At 55.7% G+C, this 22,067-nt stretch overlaps 1 protein-coding gene across 2 annotated transcripts in view; it reads right to left on the bottom strand.

Moving 5' to 3' along the window:
- The window catches only part of KRAS (KRAS proto-oncogene, GTPase), a 41,207-nt gene extending 19,698 nt beyond the window's left edge, over positions 1 to 21,509 (bottom strand). The window contains exons 1-3 of one of the 2 annotated variants that reach the window (XM_029054637.2): positions 21,468 to 21,509; positions 15,997 to 16,118; positions 2,857 to 3,035 (exon numbers count right to left, since the gene is read on the bottom strand). In XM_029054637.2, the coding sequence (XP_028910470.1) occupies positions 2,857 to 3,035; positions 15,997 to 16,107 (290 nt within the window). In that variant the 5' untranslated portion in view covers positions 16,108 to 16,118; positions 21,468 to 21,509. The remainder of the gene's footprint in view (positions 1 to 2,856; positions 3,036 to 15,996; positions 16,119 to 21,467) is intronic. The other variant, XM_029054640.2, reaches the window with a different exon arrangement.
- Between the last annotated feature and the right edge of the window lie 558 nt (positions 21,510 to 22,067).

Here is a 22,067-nt window from a genome sequence, read left to right as displayed (position 1 = left end):
TCTCCGTTTGGGTCTGGGTTTGGCATTTCCCCAGGGGAGGGGGGCGGGATTCAAAATGGAGAGTCTGATCTTTTCCTCGCCACACGCCTAAAGCTACCTGTTCTCAGGTGGGGCCAAGGTCGGTGTTGGTTTGGAGTCTTTGCTGTGTGGGACATAAACGGTCTAGTTGAGGCCGGACCCAAAGCCTCGTCGGCCCCAAGGACGTTTGGAAGAAGGGCGAGATGATTCCCCGCCGAAAGTTCTCGTCATTAGAGACGAACTTTCCGACTTCTGTTAACATCCCCCTATTAGCCGTCTGCGGGCGGCACGGTCGTGAACGTACTGAACCGTGGTAAACCCAGAGAAGCGGCCTGGCCTAGGGGAAAGGACCCGGGCCTGGGAGCCAGAGGGCCTGGGTTCTAATCCCGGCTCTGCCGCTCGTCTCCTGGGTGACCCCAGGCAAGTCACTTCACTTCTCAGAGCCTCAGTTCCCTCGTCTGCAAAATGGGGATTGGATGCCCGTTCTCCCTCCTAGACTGTGGACCTCGTGAGGGACGTGAGGATCTTGTATCCAACCCAGCGCTTAGCCTAGAGTAAGCCGCAAGACACCGCAATTATTATTAAGGGTTTTCCTAGTTCATTCTAGAGGACGTTAACAAATGAATTGAGCCAACTGGCAGAACTGCAGCAGCATTACTCAAAGAACGGAAGGAAAAATCCATCGCCAATTTCCTCTTCCCTCGCCGCGTTAACTTGGAACGTAGCTTACTGGCCTACTGGTGATAATAATGATAATTAATAATAATTATGGTATTTGTTAAGCGCCTATTCTGTGCCAGGCACTGTACTAAGCGCTGGGGTGGATACAAACCATCAGGTTGGACACAGTTCCTTGACCCACGTGGGGTTAACAGTCTCAATCCCCATTTTCCAGATGAGGTAACCGAGGCCCACACAAGTGAAGTGACTTGCCCGAGGTCACACAGCAGACACGTGGCGGAGCTGGGATTAGAACCCACGACCTTCTGACTCGCAGCCCAGGGCTCTATCCGCTACATCATGCCATGCTTGTTCAGCGCTTAGTGTGTGCCAACTACCGTTCTAAGCGCTGGGAGAGATACAAGCTAACAATAATAATAGTATTTGTTAGGTGCTTACTGTGTGCCAAGCACTGTTCTAAGCACTGGGGTAGATACAAGGTCATCAGGTCGGACACAGTGGACATGGGGCCCACAGTCCTGACCTGGAGAAGCTTTGTCATTCGACAGACAGGAGGTGGTCCTCGGTCTGAAACCCTTCATTATGTCTTCCCACGGGGGGAAGGCCCGGCAGATTCGCCGTCAGGCTGCCGCCTAACGACCTCCAGTTGATGTTTACGGCTGAAGCGACCGCTCTTGGGCCCAATTAAAACAGTTGGGTCCTGAGTGAACGTTCAAAGGTACCGGGAGTTAGGGAGCCGCCCCCGCGGGCGGACCCTCGGGAGAAATCGGACGCCGAGGGCTCCGACGTCTACGGCGCGTCCGTCCGCCATCACCCCTGAGGGAGTTCGGTGACGGCGGACTCCCTCGGGTGGGGAAAACGCTTGTGCCAACTGAATTTCTCGGGTGCGGCCAAGTGCCGGGAGGGCAATTCTTTGCCCTTTCCGCTTCAGATTTCTAACGACCCCAAAGTCCCCGAGTTGGCTGTTTCTCCTTTGGAGCATCACTACCTGGAGATGGTCATTTTGCCTTTCACGCCCTCGCTTTCCCTGCCAGTGTGGACTCAGATGGTACTAAAAAGACTTCGGAAGCGCGGCAGAATGTGCCAGAGTTAAGCCGGGACATCCCTAAGAAGCAGTGGGGCTCAGTGGCTAGACCGTAGATCTGGGAGTCGGAAGGACCTGGGTCCTAATCCCGACTCTTCCACTCTGCTGCGGGGCCTTGGGCAAGTTACTTCACGTCTCTGGGCCTCAGTTCCCTTCATCTTTAAAATGGGGAGCCCCTCGTGGGTCACGGACTGTGTCCAACCCGATTACCTTGTATCTATCCCAGTGCTTAGAACAGTGCTTGGCACTTAGTACGCGTTCAACAAATAGTATTATTATTAGCTTGTATTCTTTCAGCGCTTAGAACAATACTTGACCCACTGTGAGCGCTTAAATACCATCATTATTATTATGGGGGTTAAGACCCTGAGACCCATGTGGGAAAGGAGCCGTGTCCAACCTGATTGGCTTGTATCTACCCCAGCGCTTTGCAGTCTCTGCTACATAACAGATACTATTATCATTGTTATTATTATTATTATTATTAGCCACCAGGGTACCGAGGAACCCTGTGTGATTTCCGCTCTGCGAACGTCTGGTTTCTGGAAAAACCGGAGGATTCCGATCGGAGCTCACAGATCATCCCCGTCCTCTATCCTCTCCTCACGGTTCAGCCCCTGGAACAGGCCGAGGCCTTTCCGCTCCGTACCCCGGCTGGAGGCTACACTCATCTGGAAAGTTCCGGGCCCGGGGATCTGAAGAGCGAGGAGACCGACGAGCGGGCTGGACTCAAAAGGGATGAGGCTGGGCCTTTCCTGAAGGGATGGGCCCTCCCACCGTGGAAGTCGGAGAAAAACGGGACGGGCTTTCGTTTCTAACGCGGCTACTTTCGGGCGAGTTCCGTCTCCACCGTTCCCGCGAGAAGCCGCAGAGGGCTGACGTCCACTCAGACCGTCTTTCCGCGGCTGTTCGAGACAACAGTCTGAGGAGAGTTTCCGGGGGCCGCCCATTCCAACCGAACCCCTCCATTCTCCGGGAGCGGCCGGGCAGCTCCTTAACTTTAAAAAGATCACCCCCCCCCCCCCCGCCGACGTATTTAACCTTTCTACACGCCAGCTAAATTTAAAACCCACCTATAATGGTGAATATCTTCAAATGACTTAGTATTATTTATGGCAAACACACACAGAAATCCCTCCCCTGTCCTCATGTACTGGTCCCTCATTGCACTGTATTCCTCTTGACCTGCGGTGTCGAGAATATCCAAGAGACACGTCTCTCCATCAATTACTACTTGTTTCCTGTAGGAGTCCTGAGGAAGGAGAAACACAAGGCGGGGTTACTGGTGGACACCGCTAGACTTCCGTCGAGGCGCTACACCAAAGAAAAACACAACGGTTTCATCGCGCATCGAGCTACGAAAGGATCGGTAAATACGGACTTACGAAAAGCCGGCCGGCGGCGTGAACGGCCGAGGGGCGGCTTACCGTTTCTGGATCTCCCCGATTTAAAGGAGGGTAAAACGGGGAGATGACGCACGGGAGGATGGCAGTCCACCTGCCATCCTTTCCGACGGGACCCGAGCAAGGGAGGAACGGCGGCGGGCTTCCCCTCGGCCGTTTGGAGCGACGCCGCCCGCCACCTGGGGTGGGACCTTTAGCGGGTCTAAGGCGGACCAGCTCCCACCTGCCAACGTCGGGCCGGCAACAGGCGGGCTCGGGAAGCTGTGGAAACCCGAGACGGCCGACCCACGGTGGGCACGGCCAACCGGCCCGTTCTCCCGGGAAACAGCGCTACCGTACCGCGCGCTCGGAAGACCGCCGAGCCCACGGAATCAGCGGACGCGTCCCCAGCGCCTAACGGGCTGACCCGGTCGCTTCTCCTACCGAGACAGGATCCGGAGCCCCTTGTGGGCAGGGAACGTGTCCTCCAGCTCTGTTGGATTGTCCTCTTCGAGCACTCAGTACGGTGCTCGGCACACCACTTCAGTAAGCGCTCGATAAATACCAGGGATGATGACTCGGAGCCGTGTCATCATCGACGGATCGTCTCTGTTGAATTGTACTTTCCAAGCGCTTAATACGGTGCTCTGCGCACAGTAAGCGCTCGATAAATACGACCGAACGAATGAATCAACGCGGTTTAGGGCGGTGTAGAAAACCCGAGCGTGGGTTTCCCTCAACGGATGCCAACTGTTGGAATTCTCTTCCCTTCCTTGCACGCTCAGTGAATCACTAATGGCCGTCCCCGGAAGCCCGCTTATTCTCCAAACCGTCGTCATTTGACGGTGGACTTGCTCACAGAGTGAGCGCTTTTTCTGCCCCTTAACATTTCCCCTGCGACGGTTCAGAGATCACCTGAGAAATGGAAAGCTTATCGAGCGGAGGGAACCTGGGCCTGGGGGTCGGGGGACCTGGGTTCTAATCCCGGCTCTGCCACTTGCCTGCCGGGTGACCTTGGGCAAGCCACTTCCATCGTCTGGGCCTCACTCTTCTCTGCTGTCACATGGAGATGGGGGCAGGGAATCTGTCATTTTATTGTTCATTCATTCATCCGTTTGTATTTACTGAGCGCTTACTGTGTGCGGAGCACTGTACTGAGTGCTGGGGAGAGGACGGCACAACAATAAACAGACACTCCCTGCCTACGACAGCTTAGAGTCTAAAGGTACAGTTGTTAGATCTTACTCTCCCAAGCGCTTAGTACGGTGCTTTGCACACAGCGCTCAAGAAATACAACCGAACGAATGAATCGAATATCCGTTCTACGTCGGGCTTAGTCCCATCCGATTCCCCTCGATCCATCCCAGCGCTCAGCACACCGGAAGCCTTAATAAAACACCATCGGTCTCCCGCCATTCGTTTCTCTTCGATGCCCCGAATACACAAATTCACAGTATTTACTGAGTCCTAACCGTCTGCCGGCTCCTAAGTGCCCGAGAGAGGCCACACCGGACGAGGAAGACGCTGTCGGTCCCTGCCCGCAAAGAACCTGCCATCTAATCCCTGATTTTTCCGACTGGTCGACTCACAATCAATAATAACTGTGGTATATGTTAAGTGCCCTTACGGGCCAGGTGCTGTACTAAGCATCGGAGTGGATACAATAGGATGGGACCCGATCCCTGTCCCACGTGGAGCTCACAGTCACATTTTACAGATGAGGGAACCGAAACCCAGGGAACTGCCCAAGGTCACGCAGCAGACAAGCGGGGGAACCGGGACGAGAACCCGTGACCTTCGGACCCCCAGGCCCAGGATCTACCCGTTGGGCCACGCCGCTTCCCGTGTCCCGGGACTCCGAAAGCCGGGCCCGAAGCCTTCGAATATCTCCAGGAATCTGATCGGGGTTTAGCGTCTACATCAACCGGGAGCTGAGGATTCAGAGTTGGGTGGATCGGGGGCTGACAGATTGTTAAGGCTAAAAATGGTGAGCATTACACAAGAACGGGGAGTTTGAACTCTTGAATACCAACGAAGAAAACAAATAGCCGAGGTGCTTTTTAACCCTTCAAATTATTTCCGTGGGCTTCCCTCAGGGACGGTTTTCCACCCTCATCCTTTTCTCTCAATCGATCCCGGTTTGACGTCATCTCCCGGGAACAGAGAAGAGAGGCAGCGTGGCCTAGTGGAAAGAGCCCAGGCCTGGCAGTCAGAGGACCTGGGTTCTAATCCAGGCTCCGTCCCTCATCTGCTGTGAGATCTCGGGCAGGTCACTTCACTTCTCTGGGCCTCACTCACCTCATCTGCAAAACGGGGATTCAATCCTGGTCCTCCCTCCTACTTAAACGGTGAGCCCCACGTGGGACGGGGGCTGTGTCGGACCCAATTAACTCGTGCCCAGAATAGCGCTTAGCACACAGTCAGGATTTATTAAGTACCGCAATCATGAATGATGATAGCGATAACGCTATGGAAGAAAAGAACATCTTCCGTACTTTCGGCCTGGCTCCGGAACGGAGGCCTTCGGGGGCGGGAGGGACCCAGAGACTCCCACTAGGCTCAGGATCTGAGGGAACGAAAGCCAATCAACTTCTGCTGAGCCTTCAAAGGGTAAAGTAGGAGGGTCGAGTCTTCTTTCTTCCACGACACATATTTAAAAACCATCTGAAAAAATGCCTGATTTTTTAAAAAATGCCCTTACATTGCCCCATTAAAACTGCCTCATGGCCCTTGTTGCCCATTTTGGGAGGTAGATGCCAAAAGAGAGCCTCTGAGGGTCCCACACTGGATTCTCAGACTCTTGATTCCACCCACTGGGAATCTGTGCCAGACAAAAATGGGCTAGCTCTGCCTCCCGTATCTGCATACGGAGATCCATATCTCCGGGGACTTTCAAGGCCCTAAACGGAATGAATCGCGATCTCGGACCTCGATCCGGGGTGGAAAAACTTCACCCCAGCCTCCGCGCCCAAATGCGATTCCAAGAGGCGCATTCCAACGGGGCTTTCCAAAGCGGTGCACCCGTTTCCAGCCCGGAGGGAGGAAAACGCAACAGCCTCAACACCCAGAGGACGGCTCATCCCAGAACCCACTGGCCATTCCTCAACCGTCTTTTTCCGACCCTGAAATCCAGGTTAACGTCCCCCCGTCTCCGGAGACATCTCCATCTCTCGCTGGGGGACCGTAACGCAACTCCTCAGAGCCTCCCATCCCAGCTGCGGGGAGAGGGGGGAGAAGGGGAGAGAGGAGAAGGGCCTAGAGGCTACAGCCCGGACCCGACAGTCAGAGGAGCTGAGTTCTAATCCCCTCGCCCCCACTTGCCCACTGGGTGACAAGTCACTTCACTTCCCACCCTACAGCCCTTATGTCCATATCTGTAATTTTATTCATTTCGATGAATGTCTGTCACCCACGCTACACTGCAAGCTCGTTGTGGGCAGGGAATGTGTCTTGTTTATTGTTACACTGTACTCTCCCGAGGGCTTAGTTCAGTGTGCTGCACACAGCGAGTGCTCAATAAATACGACTGCCTGACTTCATTGTGCCTCATTCATTCATTCATTCAACAGCATTTATTGAGTGCTTACTATGCGCAGAGCACTGTACTTAAGGGCTTATTTATTGAGCACTTACTATGTGCAGAACACTGTACTAAGCGCTTATTTATTGAGCGCTTACTATATGCAGGCGCTATACTGCGTGCTTGGGACAGTCCGATACAACAATAAACAGACGCATTCCCTGCCCTTCGTTTTGGAGAGAGCCCAGGCCCGGGAGTGAGAGGGTCACGGTTTTAATCCCGGCTCTAATGCTTGCCTGCTGTATGACCTTGGGCAAGTCCCTTTCCTTCTCTGTGCCTCAGTTCCCTCATCTATAAAATGGGGATGGAGACTGCGAGCCCCACGCAGAACGAATTCCGATTTGATTGTATCCACTCCAGCACTTAGAACAGTGCCTAGCAGAGAGTAAGAGCTTAACAAATACCAATACCATTATTATTACTACTATTCTTCTTCTTCTTATTATTAACTACTGGATTCTGGTGGTGGTTGGAGGCAAAGGGGGTTGCCTCCCAGACTTTTATTTAAGGACTGCAGCTCTCTGGGACTCTCCTTACTGGGAGAGCACTCATTTCTTGGCAAATAACACACACACACAAAAACCCAAAACAAAAAAAGAAATAGCCGGTCGCACATCTAGACTTGAAGAGAGACGATTATTCAGTAATGTAAGAAATAAATCTTGCTTTCCCAATTAAAAACAACCTCCTCCCAGAGGTCTCGCCTGACTAATCTCTCCAAGAAGCCGTGTCTGACCTAATTCTCTCGTATCTACCCCAATCTATAAAACAGTGCTGGACACATACTAAGCACTGGACAAAGCGATCAGAACAGTAAGAGTAATAAAATACAATCGATCGATTCCCCCATTCTATCTGCCCTCCCTTCAGCACCACCCATGTGATGATAACAATTAATAAATGTGGTATTTGTTAAGCGCTTACTATGTGCCAGGCACTGTTCTAAACACCGGGGTGCCGCGCAATAGGGCTCGCTGTCTTAATCCCCATTTTACGATTATGGCATTTAACTACAATCTTTGTTAAGCGCCTACTACGTGCCACGTACTGTTCTAAGCACCGGGGTGACACAGTCCCCGTCCCACATGGGGCCCCACAGGCTTACTCCCCAGGTTACAGGTGAGGGAACTGGGGCACGGAGAAGAGAAGCGACTGACCGCGGTCACACGGCAGGCAAGTGGCGGAGCCGGGATCAGAACCCAGGTCCTCTGACTTCCAGGCCCGGGCTCTAACCACTGGCCACCCCGCTTCTCCTAGGTACTCGGGGCCGTACCCCTTGAACACTTTGATCCTCGGCCCACCCCCGAAGCTCTGCGCTCCAGCTCCTCCCAATCTGCCCTTCCCCTGTGTCTCTGTTGCCGGAGTGTACATTCCAAGCGCTTAGTACAGTGTTTTGCACATAGTACGCGCTCAATAAATACTACTGAATGAATGAATGATGAATTCCTTTTCCCGTCTCCCCTCCAAGACTGAAAACTCCCTTGTGGGTAGCGAAGATGGCTCCCACCTCTACTAATACTGTGCCCTCCCAAGCGCTTAGTAAAGAGCCCTGCACCGCCTTAAGTGCTCAATAAATGTCACCGACTGATTCGGGGATAGGGTTGATTTTTCAAAGCAAGTTCAGTTGCGTTTTAATACACCTTCGTTGGTCCTCGGGGTCTAGTGGAAAGAGTCCGGGCCTGGGAGTCTCATCCCGGCTCCGCCACGTGTCGGCTGAGCGACCTCGGGCAAGTCGCTTCGCTTCCCTGTGCCTCAATGACCTCATCGGCAAAATGGGGATAAAGACCGGGAGCCTCACATGGGACACCCACCGTGTCCAACCTTCTACCTACCCCAGCGCTCAGTACAGTGCCTGGCACGTAGTTCGCGCTTTTCCGATATCATAAAAGAGCTGAAAAACCTCCAATAGGTTCACCCTCCAGACCGCCAAAATAAGCCCTCCCGTGGCTTAGCGGAGAGAGGCCGGGCTTGGGAGTCAGAGGTCAGGGGTTCTAATCCTGGCTCTGCCGCTTGTCAGTTGTGTGACTTTGGGTGAGTCACTTCACTTCTCTGGGCCTCAGTGACCTCATCTGTAAAATGGGGATGAAGTCTGTGAGCCCTGCGTGGACAACCTGATTACCTTGTATCTACCCCAGCGCTTAGAACAGTGCTCGGCACATAGTAAGCGCTTAACAAATACCAACAACGAAAAAAACCCAAAAAACAAAAACCTGATCACCTTCTATCTTCCCCTGCGCTTAGACCGGTGCTTGGCACACAGTATTCATTCATTCAATGGTATTTACTGGGCGCTTAATGCGTGCAGAGCCCCGTACTAAGCGGTCGGAATGTACAGCTGGGCAACAGATAGAGACGATCCCCGCCCAACGACGGGCTCACAGTCTAAAAGGGGGAGAGGGACGGCAAAAGAAGTAGTCAGGCATCGTCGTAAGCGCTTAACGGATCCCGTCATTATTATACGTTCTCTTCCTCTTGAAGGATCATTCCCGGAGGTTTCGTCGACACGGAGCTCTTCTATTTTTCGCCCCTTAAACCTCTTTCAACGATCCTCAAATGAAATGGCCAAAGAGATCCACCATCGGGGGCGCAGCGGGTAGCCGGCGGCAACAAAAACTGAGAGCTCGCCTCCTCCAAGAGGCCCTCCCGGACTGAGCCCCCCTCTTTTCCCTCTGCTCCCCCTCCACCCTCTGCTCCTCCCCCTTCCCCTCAGCTGAGCCCCCTTTCCCTCTGCTCCTCCCCCTCTCCCTTCCTCTCAGCACCGTCCTCCTTTCTATATATTATTTAATTACCCTATTTAGTTAATGAGGTGTCCAACCCCTTCATTCTATTTATCGTGATGAGGTTGTCTCGTTTCCGTTTCGTTCTGTTCCGCTCTGCCGTCCGTCTCCCCCGACTAGACCGCGAGCCCGTCGTCGGGCAGGGGTGGCCCCTCTCTGTTGCCGCACTGTCCATTCCAGGCGCTGAGTCCAGTGCTCTGCACATAGTGAGCGCTCAGTAAATAGTACCGAATGACTGAATGAGGAAAGGGGCCGCCCAGCAGAGGGCGCCCGGCGTCCGCGGCGACCATCGTCCAGTGGGGCGCCGGGCGTCCGCCCCAAAATAGGATGTTGAATCGCCTCGCCGGCCGCGCTTCGCTGGGAGGAGTTTCCAGCTCGGAAGCTCTGCGGTGTTGCAAAGCCGGCCTCGGCCCAAATCATCACACCAGAAGCGCCGTGGGGCGGAAGCCCGCCCGGGCCCCGCGGGAGGGTGCTTAGCGCCGTGCTCCGCACACGGCGAGCGCTCCGTGAGGGCCGCCGGGGACGGTCGGCACCGGCTGCCGACTTGGGAAGGGTGCGAGGGAGAGAGCGTCCGACGGGAGTTGCGGTCGGAGGGGGAGGAGGAAGGAGGAAGGAGGACGAAGGAGGAAGGAAGAGGAGGAGACACCCAGTGAGGGGTGTCTCCCCCTAATCTGCTATGCCGGACGCCCGTCGGCCTCCACGCTGCAGACCGAGAAACCGGCGGGAGGCGATGACACCCAGGGTCCCGAGCCCCAGGCAGGAGCGGGACGGGGACCAGGGCCCGTCTCTCGCTGCCGGGCCGCTCAAGTGCTGTGTTGGACACGTATTAAGCGCTTAGCGCGGGCCGTGAGCGCTAGTGAGACCATCCTAGTACACCCGGGTGAGCCCCTGGCCCACCGCTGAAGGCGCGCTTAGGCTTCGCCCGTGACGGGCGGGGAGGGGGATGAGGATCCAGGCCCCTCGATTTTATTTTTTATCTACGGTATTCCTTAAGCGCTTCCTTCGTGCCAGCACTGGGGTCGACAGGTTAATCAGGTTGGACCCAATCTCTATCCCCTAAGGGTAGAGATTGTCTCTATTCGTTGCCGAATTGGACTTTCCAAGCGTTCGGTACAGTGCTCGGCACCCAGTAAGCGCTCACTAAATACGACTGAATGAATGACTCACATTCTCAATCCCCACTTTAGAGATGAGGGAACTGAGGCCCGGAGAAGTGACTCGCCCGAGGTCGCCCGGCAGACAAGTGGCGGAGGCGGAAATGGAATCCAGTTCCTCCCGACTCCCGGGCCCACGGTCTAGCGGTCGGGCCGACCACGGGGGAGATGCGGTCCAGAAATTTCAACTTCATCCGTCGGTCGGGGCCACCACCCGGAATCGGCCGAATGGCGGCTACGAAGTCCCGGAGGGAACGGACTGCCTTCTGGACGCTCTCCCAGAGCATCTGGTACAGCGGCCGGTACAGCGAGCGGGCCGTCAGTAGCGTGGCTGAATACAGACAGACCGACGTCCACGAAAATAAAGGCACGGGCGATAGAGGGTGAGCCTCGCCCACGCTTCTTAAATGCAGCCATCTTGACCGACTTCAATTTCATCCAGTCGTATTTATTAAGCGCTTACTTTGTGCAGGGCACCGTACCGAGCGCTCGGGAAAGTACAGTACAACAATAAACAGTGACGATAAGTCACTTTCTTATTCCTCCAAGGATCCCACACTCAAAGAAACTCTCGGCGAAGCATCTCGGCCGGAGATCAAGGCGACTAAAGGGCTCTTGCCTTTTCAAGGCACTCTGATTAGCCGTGATTTTCTGACTAATCATGATAACAACAGCGTTTATGGAGAACTTAATATGCGTCCAACACCGTACTGAGCACTGGGTAGAGAGAAGACAATCCGATCGGATCCGGCCCCCGTTCCAACGTGGGATTCGAAGTAGGAGGGAGGACAGACGCTTGATCTCCATTTTACGTACGAAGAAACAGAGGTACGGAGAAGTTAAGAGACTTGCCCCAAGTCGCACGGCGGGCAAGCGGCAGAGCCGGTATTAGAACCCAGGTCTTCTGCCTCCCAGGACCATGCTCTTTCCTTTACGGCATGCTACTTCTTGTAGACAAAATAGGAGACACTTATAGTGTATTCCGCTAGAAGCTAAAAATGGCAAGCTTCTCATGAGGGTCCACAGCATTAATTTTTAATTACCGGCCATAATGCTATGCGAATGAGGCACTTAGCAAAAGCATTTTACCTCCTTTCAACAGTTGCATTTTAATTATTTAAGTCATTCCCTCTCTAAAAGAAAAAAGTTATAATTGTAATAATAATCGTGGCATTTGTTAAGCGCTCACTATGGGCCGGGCACCGTTCTAACCGCTGGGGCGGTTATGAGATAATCAGGTCGGACACAGTCCCGGTCCCACATGGGGCTCCCGGTCTCAATCCCCATTTCACAGATGAGGGAACTGAGGCCCAGAGAAGAAAAATGACCGGCTCAAGGTCACGCAGCAGACAATGGCGGAGCCGGGATTAGAACTCTGACTCGCAAGTTCGTGCTCTACCAGGCCACGCTGCTTCTGAAAAAACATTTTCACGTCATGAAGATAATCGGTAAGTGACGAGCGAGCATCAATTGCACAAAAGGGCTCCATAACATTCGTAGTAATAATAATGGTATCTGTTCAGTGCTTACTACTCTGGGGTGGATACCAACAAATCGGGTCCCGGTTCCACGTGGGGCTCGCTCAGTCTCAATCCCTATTTTACAGAAGAGGTCACTGAGGCCCAGAGGAGTGAAGTGACTTGTCCAAGATCACCCGTGGCGCAGTGGAAAGAGCACGGGCTTTGGAGTCAGGGCTCATGAGTTCGAATCCCAGCTCTGCCCCTTGTCAGCTGTGTGACTGTGGGCAAGTCACTTCACTTCTCTGTACCTCAGTTCCCTCATCTGTAAAATGGGGATTAAGACTGTGAGCCCCACGTGGGACAACCTGATTCCCCTGTGTCTACCCCAGTGCTTAGAACAGTGCTCTGCACATAGTAAGCGCTTAACAAATACCAACATTATTATTATTATTATTATTATTAAGTGGCAGGCGGGGATTAGAACCCAGGTCCTCCCGCCTCCCAAGCCCGGGCTCTATCCGCTACGCCACGCTGCTTCTCTTCGTTGCGGCTCGGTGGCGAGGTTGGGCGATTTCTGTCCTCTGCAGTCGACGCAGGGCGGTTTGATTCAGAGTGAGTTACTCTTTGCAGTGTCCTCCCAGGTGAATAAGGCTCGTCCTCTTCCGCCTCTCGGCTCCTCAGCTCTTTGCTCCTCCGGTTATCTCCCTTTCGCTCGAAGTTTCAATCGATGGTATTTATTGAGCGCTTACTGCTCGCAGAGCCCCGTACTGAGCGCTCGGGAGAGTCCAAAGGAGTATCTCCCAAGTGCAAGCCGCAAACTGTCGATCTGTAAAACCCTTCTCTAGAAGAGGGGAGGGGAAGGAGGACGCCCAGGCCACAGGCTTTTGAACCCGCTCAACGTTTCGCCACCCGAAGAGGGAAACGCACGTGGCCGTCGGCCTCCACGGAGACGTTTCCTAGAGTTCCGGGGCGAGAATTCCCCGCGTTTCTGGGTGTGAACGGTGAGACGGAAGGAAGATCCAGACAACGGTGCCGGGCAGGCGAAGGAGAGTCCCGTCCCAGCTCTCCCGAAGGAACGCTTCTCACGAGAGTTCTCCTTTCCGTGTTCCGGCTTCCGAATCTTCGCCTGATTCGGGGCGATCCGAGATATTTATTCGTTGTGTCTCCCGACTCTGTTGCGCCGTGATGATGACGATGGGGTTCGTTAAGCGCTCACTATGTGCCAAGCTCCGTTCTAAGCGCTTTCCCAAGCGCTCAGTGCAGTGATCGGCCCTCCGGTAAGCGCTCAACAAATACCCCTGATTGGCGTGACGGTCTGGAGGGCCGTAAGAGAAGACGGCAGGGTCCCCACGCAAAGGAGAGGGGTGGGGGTGAAAGGAACGTTAGAGTGAAGGACGACTGAAAGGATTATCCTTCCTTTGGCAGTGGCGTCCATGGCAGCGGGCGAGCACCACTTTCAAGAAGATCAATACCAACCCGAGTGCAAAGTGTAACATTTTAAAATGGGGATTAAGACTGTGAGCCCCACGTGGGACAACCTGATTCCCCTATGTCTACCCCAGCGTTTAGAACAGTGCTCGGCACATAGTAAGCGCTTAACAAATACCAACATTATTATTATTATTATTTTAGAGTCCCTCAGATTCACATCAAGGAGTATTTGCGAGTCAGGGTGTATCCTTCCCCTCTCATCCCCACACCTTCTTGGGCCTCCCCCGCAGACTGTAAGCTGGCTGTGGGCAGGGAACGCCTCTACCCACTAACTGAGTGAGTCGTCAGTCGATCGTATTTACTGAGCGCTTACTGGGTGCGGAGGACTGTCCTAAGCGCTTGGGAGAGCACGACAGAACAGCCGGTGCTGCGCACACAGTAGGTGCTCAGGAAAGACGACGGATCGATGGATGGATTCCCGAGCGGGCGTTTCTTGTCCGTGATCGGGCCGGGTGCCCGGAGCCGGTCGGGGGGCGGGCGGAAGGAAGGGAGCGTCGGAAAGCCGGGATCCAGGAGCAGTGTGGGGAGTCAAGGGCCCGTGTCTGGGGGTTAAGGCGGGCGGGGCGGCCTCAAACGGGAGCTATTTTCTTTTCGGACACTTTGGCATTCTTGCCTCCTCGATAATCAGATGGTGATTTTGAGACTTCCAGAGCTGCCTTGTTTAGAAGCTCCTCTGACCATCCCGCTCAGCCCCGCTTCGGGCCTGCCCTTCTGCTCTCAAATCCTTGGAATTTTTCCAGGACTGCAGCAGCGTGGTTCCCTCGACCGGCCTCCCGCCGGGGGCCGGCTCCGCCGCTTCCGGACACGCGGGCCGGAGGCGGGAGTCCGCGGAGCCGGGAACGCGCGGAGCGTGCCCTGGGGCCCGGCCGTCAGCCCTTCCGTTCTCCGGGGCACCGATCGATCCGGGATCATCCCGTCTGCCTCTTCTGGGAGCTGGGGAAGCAGGTTCCCGGAGAGCGGGGGAGAGAGAGCGTGGCGGGGGGAAGGTCCGCACAGACGCAAGCCGACGTAGGGCTCGGAAGGTGGTCGCTCGCTCCGGGTTCACCCTCGATGGACCGGGATCCGGAGAGGGGTCCTCAGAGAAAACGGACTGGGGAGGTGGGAGTGGGAATTCACGGTCCAGATGGAGGCGGATTTCCTCACGGGGAGGAACTCTCAGCGTGGCGATGGCTGGCCGAGCGAGGTCGGCGAAGCGTTTTCTTGGCCGCTCTTTAATCTGACCTACCTGTTTGGAACGACGGAGGTGGAGGAGGTCACCCGGGAGGTGACCTCTCAAGTTCCCCCGGGCCAGAATCCTCCGGTCCTGCGGCTTCCTGCGCTGATTCCTCACGACCAAGCTTTTGCAGCGGGCTAGTTTTCACAAATCTGATGTCTGGTAAACCTTCCTAGAAACGTCTCTTTCTAAACATCGGGTTTTCCAGCGAAGGCGATACTTACGAGGCCCCCTCTGATGCAGAGACTGCCTAACGTTGAGCTCAAAACGTCACCTGTTCATGGCACTTTAACATTCGAAAATGACAAGAATACACCTGACCACCAGATAAAGAGCCAAGGGAACAAACCTCCCCGGAAAACCTACCTCATACGTTTCGTATAAGGCTTAAGATCACTGCCTGGCGCGCCTGAACCGACTATTGCAACAGAGAAGGAAAAAGCAAAGCGCCTGCAAAAGCATTTAAATAGACTTTTAAAAGGCAAATTGACGGGGCCATTTTAAAGCTACCAACTGAACGGTCGCTTAATAGGTGCCAAGCTCAGTAAGCTCGCTGAGGGCAGGAGAACGCGTCGGCCGACTCCGTCGTACTGCACTCTCCCAAGCGTTTAGTACGGCGCTCTGCACGTAGTAAGCGCTCAATAACACCACTGAATGAATCGCAGTAGGTTTGGTTGTATTATCCTAGCTCTGTTGGACTTCCACCCCCCCACTTTTAGAAAAAATTAAATAAAAGTCAACCGAGACCATTCCCAATCAAGGAAAACTAGCATAAACAGAGAGAAATGGAGAGAGCTGCAAGGCCGGGGAAAAAAAAAAATCAAAAAAAGGTGCCGCTCCTATTTCAGGGCGTCAAGAGAGGATTCATTCAATGCGTATTCACTGAGCGCTTACTATGTGCACGGCACTGTACTAAGCCCCTGGAATATACAATCCGGCACCGGGTCAGGCAGCGTTTGTTCTTTTAGAGCCCATTTTGAAGATTTAAGGGGCAAAAGCAAATCTCCTTTAGGGAAGCTCAAAAGCCCACCGGGGGGATAATCACACTCAATGGGGAGTCCAACCGAAAATAAAAACGTGCAGGCGAGGCAATGGGAGATCGCCGGGCACGTTCACGGATCAAATTCAACTCGCATCACAGACGGCGTAGATTTACCTCTATTGTAGGGTCATATTCGTCCACAAAATGATTCTGAATGAGCTGAATTGTCAAAGCGCTCTTGCCTACGCCTCCAGCTCCAACGACCACAAGCTTATACTCTGTCATTTTCAGCAGACCTTGAGGAAGAAAAAAAAAGGGACTAATTAAACGCTTTTCCTAAGGTCGATGCGATCCACCCTCTTGCAGTAAGGTCATTTAGCGGAAGGAGGGTGCGGATGACGCGAGAGGAGGGGAAAAAAGAAATACTTTTCTGCAGAACTACTTGCAAAATGGGAACGGCTTCAATGATCTGGATGGTGACGACTGTGCTTTGCGAGGGGGTAAACGATCAGACGCGAGTCACGTCGCCCTGTGGAAATCAGCTCAGGTGTCCGCCCCAATTTTCGGTCGAAACTTCCCGGACTCGAGATCGGGGAAGCAAAACGAAATTGCAGAACGCGAGTTAGGGCGTTGTGTGGAAATCAGCTCAGGTGTCCGTCCTACATTACTGGTGGAAACTTCACCGACTCGAAAGCGGGGGGAGAAATAATAATGGTGGTATGTGCCGATCACTGGTCTAAGCGCTGGGGTAGATACGAGGTCGTCAGGTTGTTCCACGTGGGGCTCACGGTCTTCATCCCCATTTTCCAGATGAGGGAACTGAGGCCCAGAGAAGCGAAGCGACGTAATTAAAGAACGCGGGCCCGCTTTCCTCTCGGACGTTAATGACTCCTCGGTCGGCGACGGAGTGCTGACGCTAAAAGGAGGCCCCAGACACCCCTCTGAGGAGCGGCTAGGACACCGCCAGGCGCCGGTGATGCTGTACTAGACGCACCCTGGTGTGCTCCACTAGGCACATCCTTAAGGCTGTGGTGGGGCAGGGTGGGGAGGAGAGAAGGTACAGCAGCGTGGTTTAGTGGCAAGAGCCCAGCTTGGGAGTCAGAGGACGTGGGATCTACTCCCGGCCTCCGCCGCTTGTCGGCAAGTCGCTTCACTTCTTCTGGGCCTCAGTGAACTCATCTGGAAAATGGAGATGAAGACGGTGAGCCCCACGTGGGACAATCTGATGACCTTGTATCTACTCCAGCGCTCAGAACAGTGCCTGGCGCATAGTAAGCGCTTAACAAATACCATAAATAATGTGAATCGACAACGGTATTTACTTTCCAGAACGATTCAAGCCCCCAGACGGACTTGAGGCAGGGATTTCTGAGCTAGGCTGACCCATTCCACGGAGCAAACCGAAGTCGGGGGACAATCTGATGACCCTGTATCTACTCCAGCACTCAAAAAAGTGCCTGGCGCATAGTAAACGTTTAACAAATACCATAAATAATATGAATCGACGACGGCATTTACTTTCCAGAACGATTCAAGCCCCCAGACGGACTTGAGGCAGGGATTTCTGAGCTAGGCTGACCCATTCAACGGAGCAAACCGAAGTCGTGGGACAATCTGGTGACCTTGTATCTACTCCAGCGCTCAAAAAGGTACCTGGCGCATAGTAAGCGCTTAACAAATACCATAAATAATATGAATCGACGACGGCATTTACTTCCCCGGAACGATTCAAGCCCCCAGACGGACTTGAGGGTGGGATTTCTGAGCTAGGCTGACCCATTCCTCGGAGCAAACCGAAGGAAACTACCAACTCTCCCCTTCACCTGGACTGGGTGGACACCGGGAGGGCCCAGTCGCTGACTGGGCGAGGGTCTCGCGTCGCTTGTCCCAAGGAGGCTTTTCCACCGCCCTCCGACCCGAAAAGGACGAGGAGAGGGGAGCGGCCCCTGGAGAATCACGCCAGCCCTCCCTGGCCCACGGAGGGACGGACGGGCAATCCTCGCCCACAGTGACCAGACGGGAGGGGCCGTTAGCTACGGCTGAACCCGGGTGGGCGCTTCACTAAACTAGAGCTTTTTCTTTTATCATAATAAAAATTCTGGCAAAACCGCCAACAGTTCCGCGTCAGGAATCCGATCGGGGACGGCTAGATCGTCTCCTAGAACACGCAAAAAAAGCGTATCTGAAATGGGTAGTTTAAGCAGAGGGTGAGCGAAGAGAACCGTCAAAGTCTGCTTTCAGAGGGAAACGCTATTTTGAGGAAGGATACGAGACAGAAGAGATTACATCTTTTGGTTCCGTCGTCCCGCGGAAAAGCTACGCCGCTTTGGAAGAGAGGAAAAAGAAGAAAAAGAAAAACGCACCGGCCAACTCACTCGATGGGTCGGGGAGGAGTTGGAATGGCTACGTTAAATCCACGGATAATCTAGGGTCTTAATGCCTCTCAAACCACGCTGAAAAATTTTAGCAACCTGCAGATCACCTTCCCATTCTGGTCCGACCAACCGGGCGACAAAGTGACCCAGAAAGGAGGAAGAGGAGTCGGGAAAACCTAAAACCGGAGGCGGGGAATCTTCCCGGGACCCCCAAGAAGAGGCGGGAATTCTGGGGAAAACGGATCTCTGAGACGATCCGTCGATTCCTGCCTCTACCCGGTCCCAGGCGGACCAGGCCGTTTCGGGATTCTCGGTCGGCCGGACTGACCGCGCGCTTCCTGCGCGCGGAGCAGCGTGCTAAGCGCTGGGGAGGGCCCGATAACGCTATCCCAGGCCCGTTCCCCGCAGAGAGCTTCCGACAGCTGGCCTTCGGGCCCCATCTCCCGCGGCCGCCGGCCAGGATGGAGCTTCGGGGCGGCGGGCGGGTGATGGGGAGGGACGGGCAGCCTCCGGGATGAGACTCCCGCGGGAGCTGCGGCTTTGGGATGGGGCCGCCGAAGAGCTCGGGGGTCGGGCACGTCCGGCTGCCACCAGCATCCCTCGTGCCCGCAGCCGGGCCGGTTGAAGGGTCCCCGGGGCGGGGCGGGGCGGCCGGCCTGAGGGGGTGTCTCCCCCTTCCTAACCCCCCCAGAGGAGGGGTGAGGGTGGGGAACGGGTTTGCCGGGTGGCCGGATGGCAATAATAAGCTCTGGGCCCGGAGGCCGCCGGGTGTAAGTCTGACAGTGGGCAGGGACCGTCTCTATCTGTTGCCGATTTGTCCATTCCAAGCGCTCAGTACAGGGCTCTGCACATAGTAAGCGCTCAATAAATACTAATGAATGAATGCGTTTCACGGGGTAAGGTGGGGGGGGGGGGTCTGTCCATCCCCATGGATAATCTGGGGGGGAGTGTGTTGTATAATAATAATAATAATAATGATGGTATTTGTTAAGCGCTACGTTCCAAGCAATGTTCTAAGCCCTGGGGGGCTACAAGGTGATCAGGTTGTCCCACGTGGGGCCGACGGTCTTCATCCCCATTTTACAGAGGGAACCGAGGCCCAGAGAAGTGAAGGGACTTACCCAGAGTCACCCAGCTGACAAGGGGCGGGGCCGGGATTTGAACCCATGACCTCTGACTCCCAAGCCCGGGCTCTTGCCACTGAGCCACGCTACTTTTTTATGTGTATGTGGAGGGTGTATACGGGGTGGGGGGTGTATATGGGGAGGGGGTGTCGGGAGGCCCCCCCCCCACCCCCATCCAGGGCTGCCAGGGCGGGGGGAGACTGGGGGGTAAGGGGTGTGTGTTGGGGGGTGGGGGGGTTGCCCGGTGTGTTGGGGGGCACCTTCTGCCGCCCCGCCCCGCCGCCCTCACCCCCATCCCGAGCCACCAGGGCAGGGGGAGACTGGGGGGGTAGGGGGTGGATATGTGGGTGGGGGGGGTGGGGGGGTCCTGACCATTGTGTTGGGGGGCACTTTCTCACCCCAAGCCCAATCCGAGTCGCCCGGGTGGGGGGCGGGACGGGGGGGTGGGGGGGAGTGAGTGTGTGTGTGTGTGTATGCATTTTGAGGGGGGTCTGTGTGTGTGTGTGTGTGCATTTTGAGGGGGGGTCTGTGAGTGTGTGTTTTTGCCTGTGTCTCCCCCGTTTAGACTGTGAGCCTGACATTGGGCAGGGATTTTCTCTGTTGCCCAACTGTCCATTCCAAGTGCTGAGTCCAGTGCCCTGCACCTAGTAAGCGCTCAACAAATACTACTGAATGAAGAAATGTCTGCATTTTAGGAGGGGGGGGTGTGTGTGTGTGTATGTTTTTTGTCCGTCCGTCTCCCCCGATCAGACCGTGCGCCCGTCGGGCAGGGACTGTCTCTCTCTGTTGCCCAATTGTCCATTCCAAGCGCTGAGTCCAGTGCCCTGCACCGAGTAAGCGCTCAATAAATACTATCGAATGAAGAAATGTCTGCATTTTAGGAGAGTGTGTGTGTGTGTATGTTTTTGTCCGTCCGCCTCCCCCGATTAGACCGTGTGCCCGTCGTCGGGCAGGACCGGTCTCAGTTGCCCAAGGGTCCCTTCCGAGCGCTGAGCCCAGGGCTCTGCACACGGTAAGCGCTCAACAAATACTATCGAATGAAAAAATGTCTGCATTTTAGGAGGGGGGGTGTGTGTGTATGCATTTTAGGAGCGTGTGTGTGTGTGTGTTTTTGTCTGTGTCTCCCCCGTTCAGACTGTGAGCCCGACATTGGGCAGGGATTTTCTCTGTTGCCCAATTGTCCACATTCCAAGCGCTGAGCCCAGTGCTCTGCCCCTAGTAAGCGCTCAATAAATACTATCGAATGAATGTCTGCATTTTAGGAGGGGTGGGTGTGTGTGTGTGTGTATGTTTTTGTCCGTCCGCCGTGGGCTCAGTGGCAAGAGCCCGGGCTTTGGAGTCGGAGGTCATGAGTTCGAAACCCAGCCCTGCCACTCGTCAGCTGGGTGACCGTGGGCGAGTCACTTCACTGGGCCTCAGTGACCTCATCTGGAAAAGGGGGATGAAGACTGTGAGCCCCACGTGGGGCATCCCGATTCCCCCCGTGTCTCCCCCCCCCCCGCGCTGAGAACAGTGCTCGGCCCAGAGTAAGCGCTTAACGAATACCCACATTATTATTATTATTATTATTATTATTAGACCGTGCGCCCGTCGTCGGGCAGGACCGGTCTCTGTTGCCCAACGGTCCCTGCTGAGCCCAGGGCTCCGCACACAGTAAGGGCTCAACAAATACTATCGGATGCATGAATTTTAGGAGGGGGTGGGGGTGAGGGGTGGGGGTGTATGTGGGTGTTTCGGGGGTCGGCCCGACCCGCTGCGTCCCCTTCCCCCCCCCCGGCCCCTCTTCCCACCTCCTCCTGGGAGGCCGGTCCTGCCGGGGTGGGACGGACGGACTGTCCGGGACTCTGTGTGTGTGTGTGTGTGGGTGTGGGGGTGGGGGGGGGTGTGCGGGGCCGAGGGGTCGGGGGTCGGGGGTCGGAGGTCAGCTGTGGCGGGGTCAAGGCCCGGGCCGGGCGGGGAGGCCCAAGGCGGGCGGGAGCCGGGCCCGAGGAGCAGCACGGACGGACGGACACGGACGGACAGACGGGACAAAGGGGACAGACAGCCGCGTACGGGGGGGGGGGGGGGGGGCCCCCGGGGGGGAGGGGACGGGAGGGGAGGGGACGGGAGGGCAGCGGGCCGCCCCGCACCGCGCCCGGACGCTTACCTCGCTCCCGCCCCCCCGGGTGCCGCCGCCGCCGCCGCCGCCTCTTCCTCCTCCGCCTCCGCTCCCTAATGTCGGAGCCCGACGACGACGACGAGGAGAAGGACGAGGAGAAGAAGGAGTCCGCGGAGCCCCCGGGCCCACCCCCCGCCCCCGCCCCGGCCCCGGCCCCGGCCCCGGCCCCGGCCCTCCGCCGATCGATGCGCTCCCAGACCCGCCGCCGCCGCCGCCGCCGCCGCCGCCGGATCGATGCGCTCGGCCGTCCGCGCCCCGGCCTGGAGGGAGGGTGGGTGGGAGGGAGGGAGGGGCGGGGGGGGGGAGGAGGAGGAGGAGGAGAAGGGGGCCGTGCGCAACGCCCTCCGAGGGCGGGGCCCGGGGGGAGGGGGAAGACCGCGCGCACCGAGCCTGCGCACAGAGCCTCCGCGAGGACGGGGCGGGGCGCGGCGCGGCGCGCGGGGCCTCCCTCTCCTCCCCCCTCCCCTCGGGCCTCAGCCCGCATCGGGGCCCTGCCTACTCACTCATTCATTCATTCATTCATTCATTCATTCATTCATTCATTCATTCATTCATTCATTCATTCATTCATTCGCCCATTCGTTCATT

This window comes from Ornithorhynchus anatinus, chromosome 2, assembly GCF_004115215.2.
Source record: "Ornithorhynchus anatinus isolate Pmale09 chromosome 2, mOrnAna1.pri.v4, whole genome shotgun sequence".
Classification (NCBI taxonomy): Eukaryota; Metazoa; Chordata; class Mammalia; order Monotremata; family Ornithorhynchidae; genus Ornithorhynchus; species Ornithorhynchus anatinus.
The sequence above is the reverse complement of the archived record's forward strand: the minus strand, read 5'-3'. Positions and strand labels throughout refer to the sequence as shown.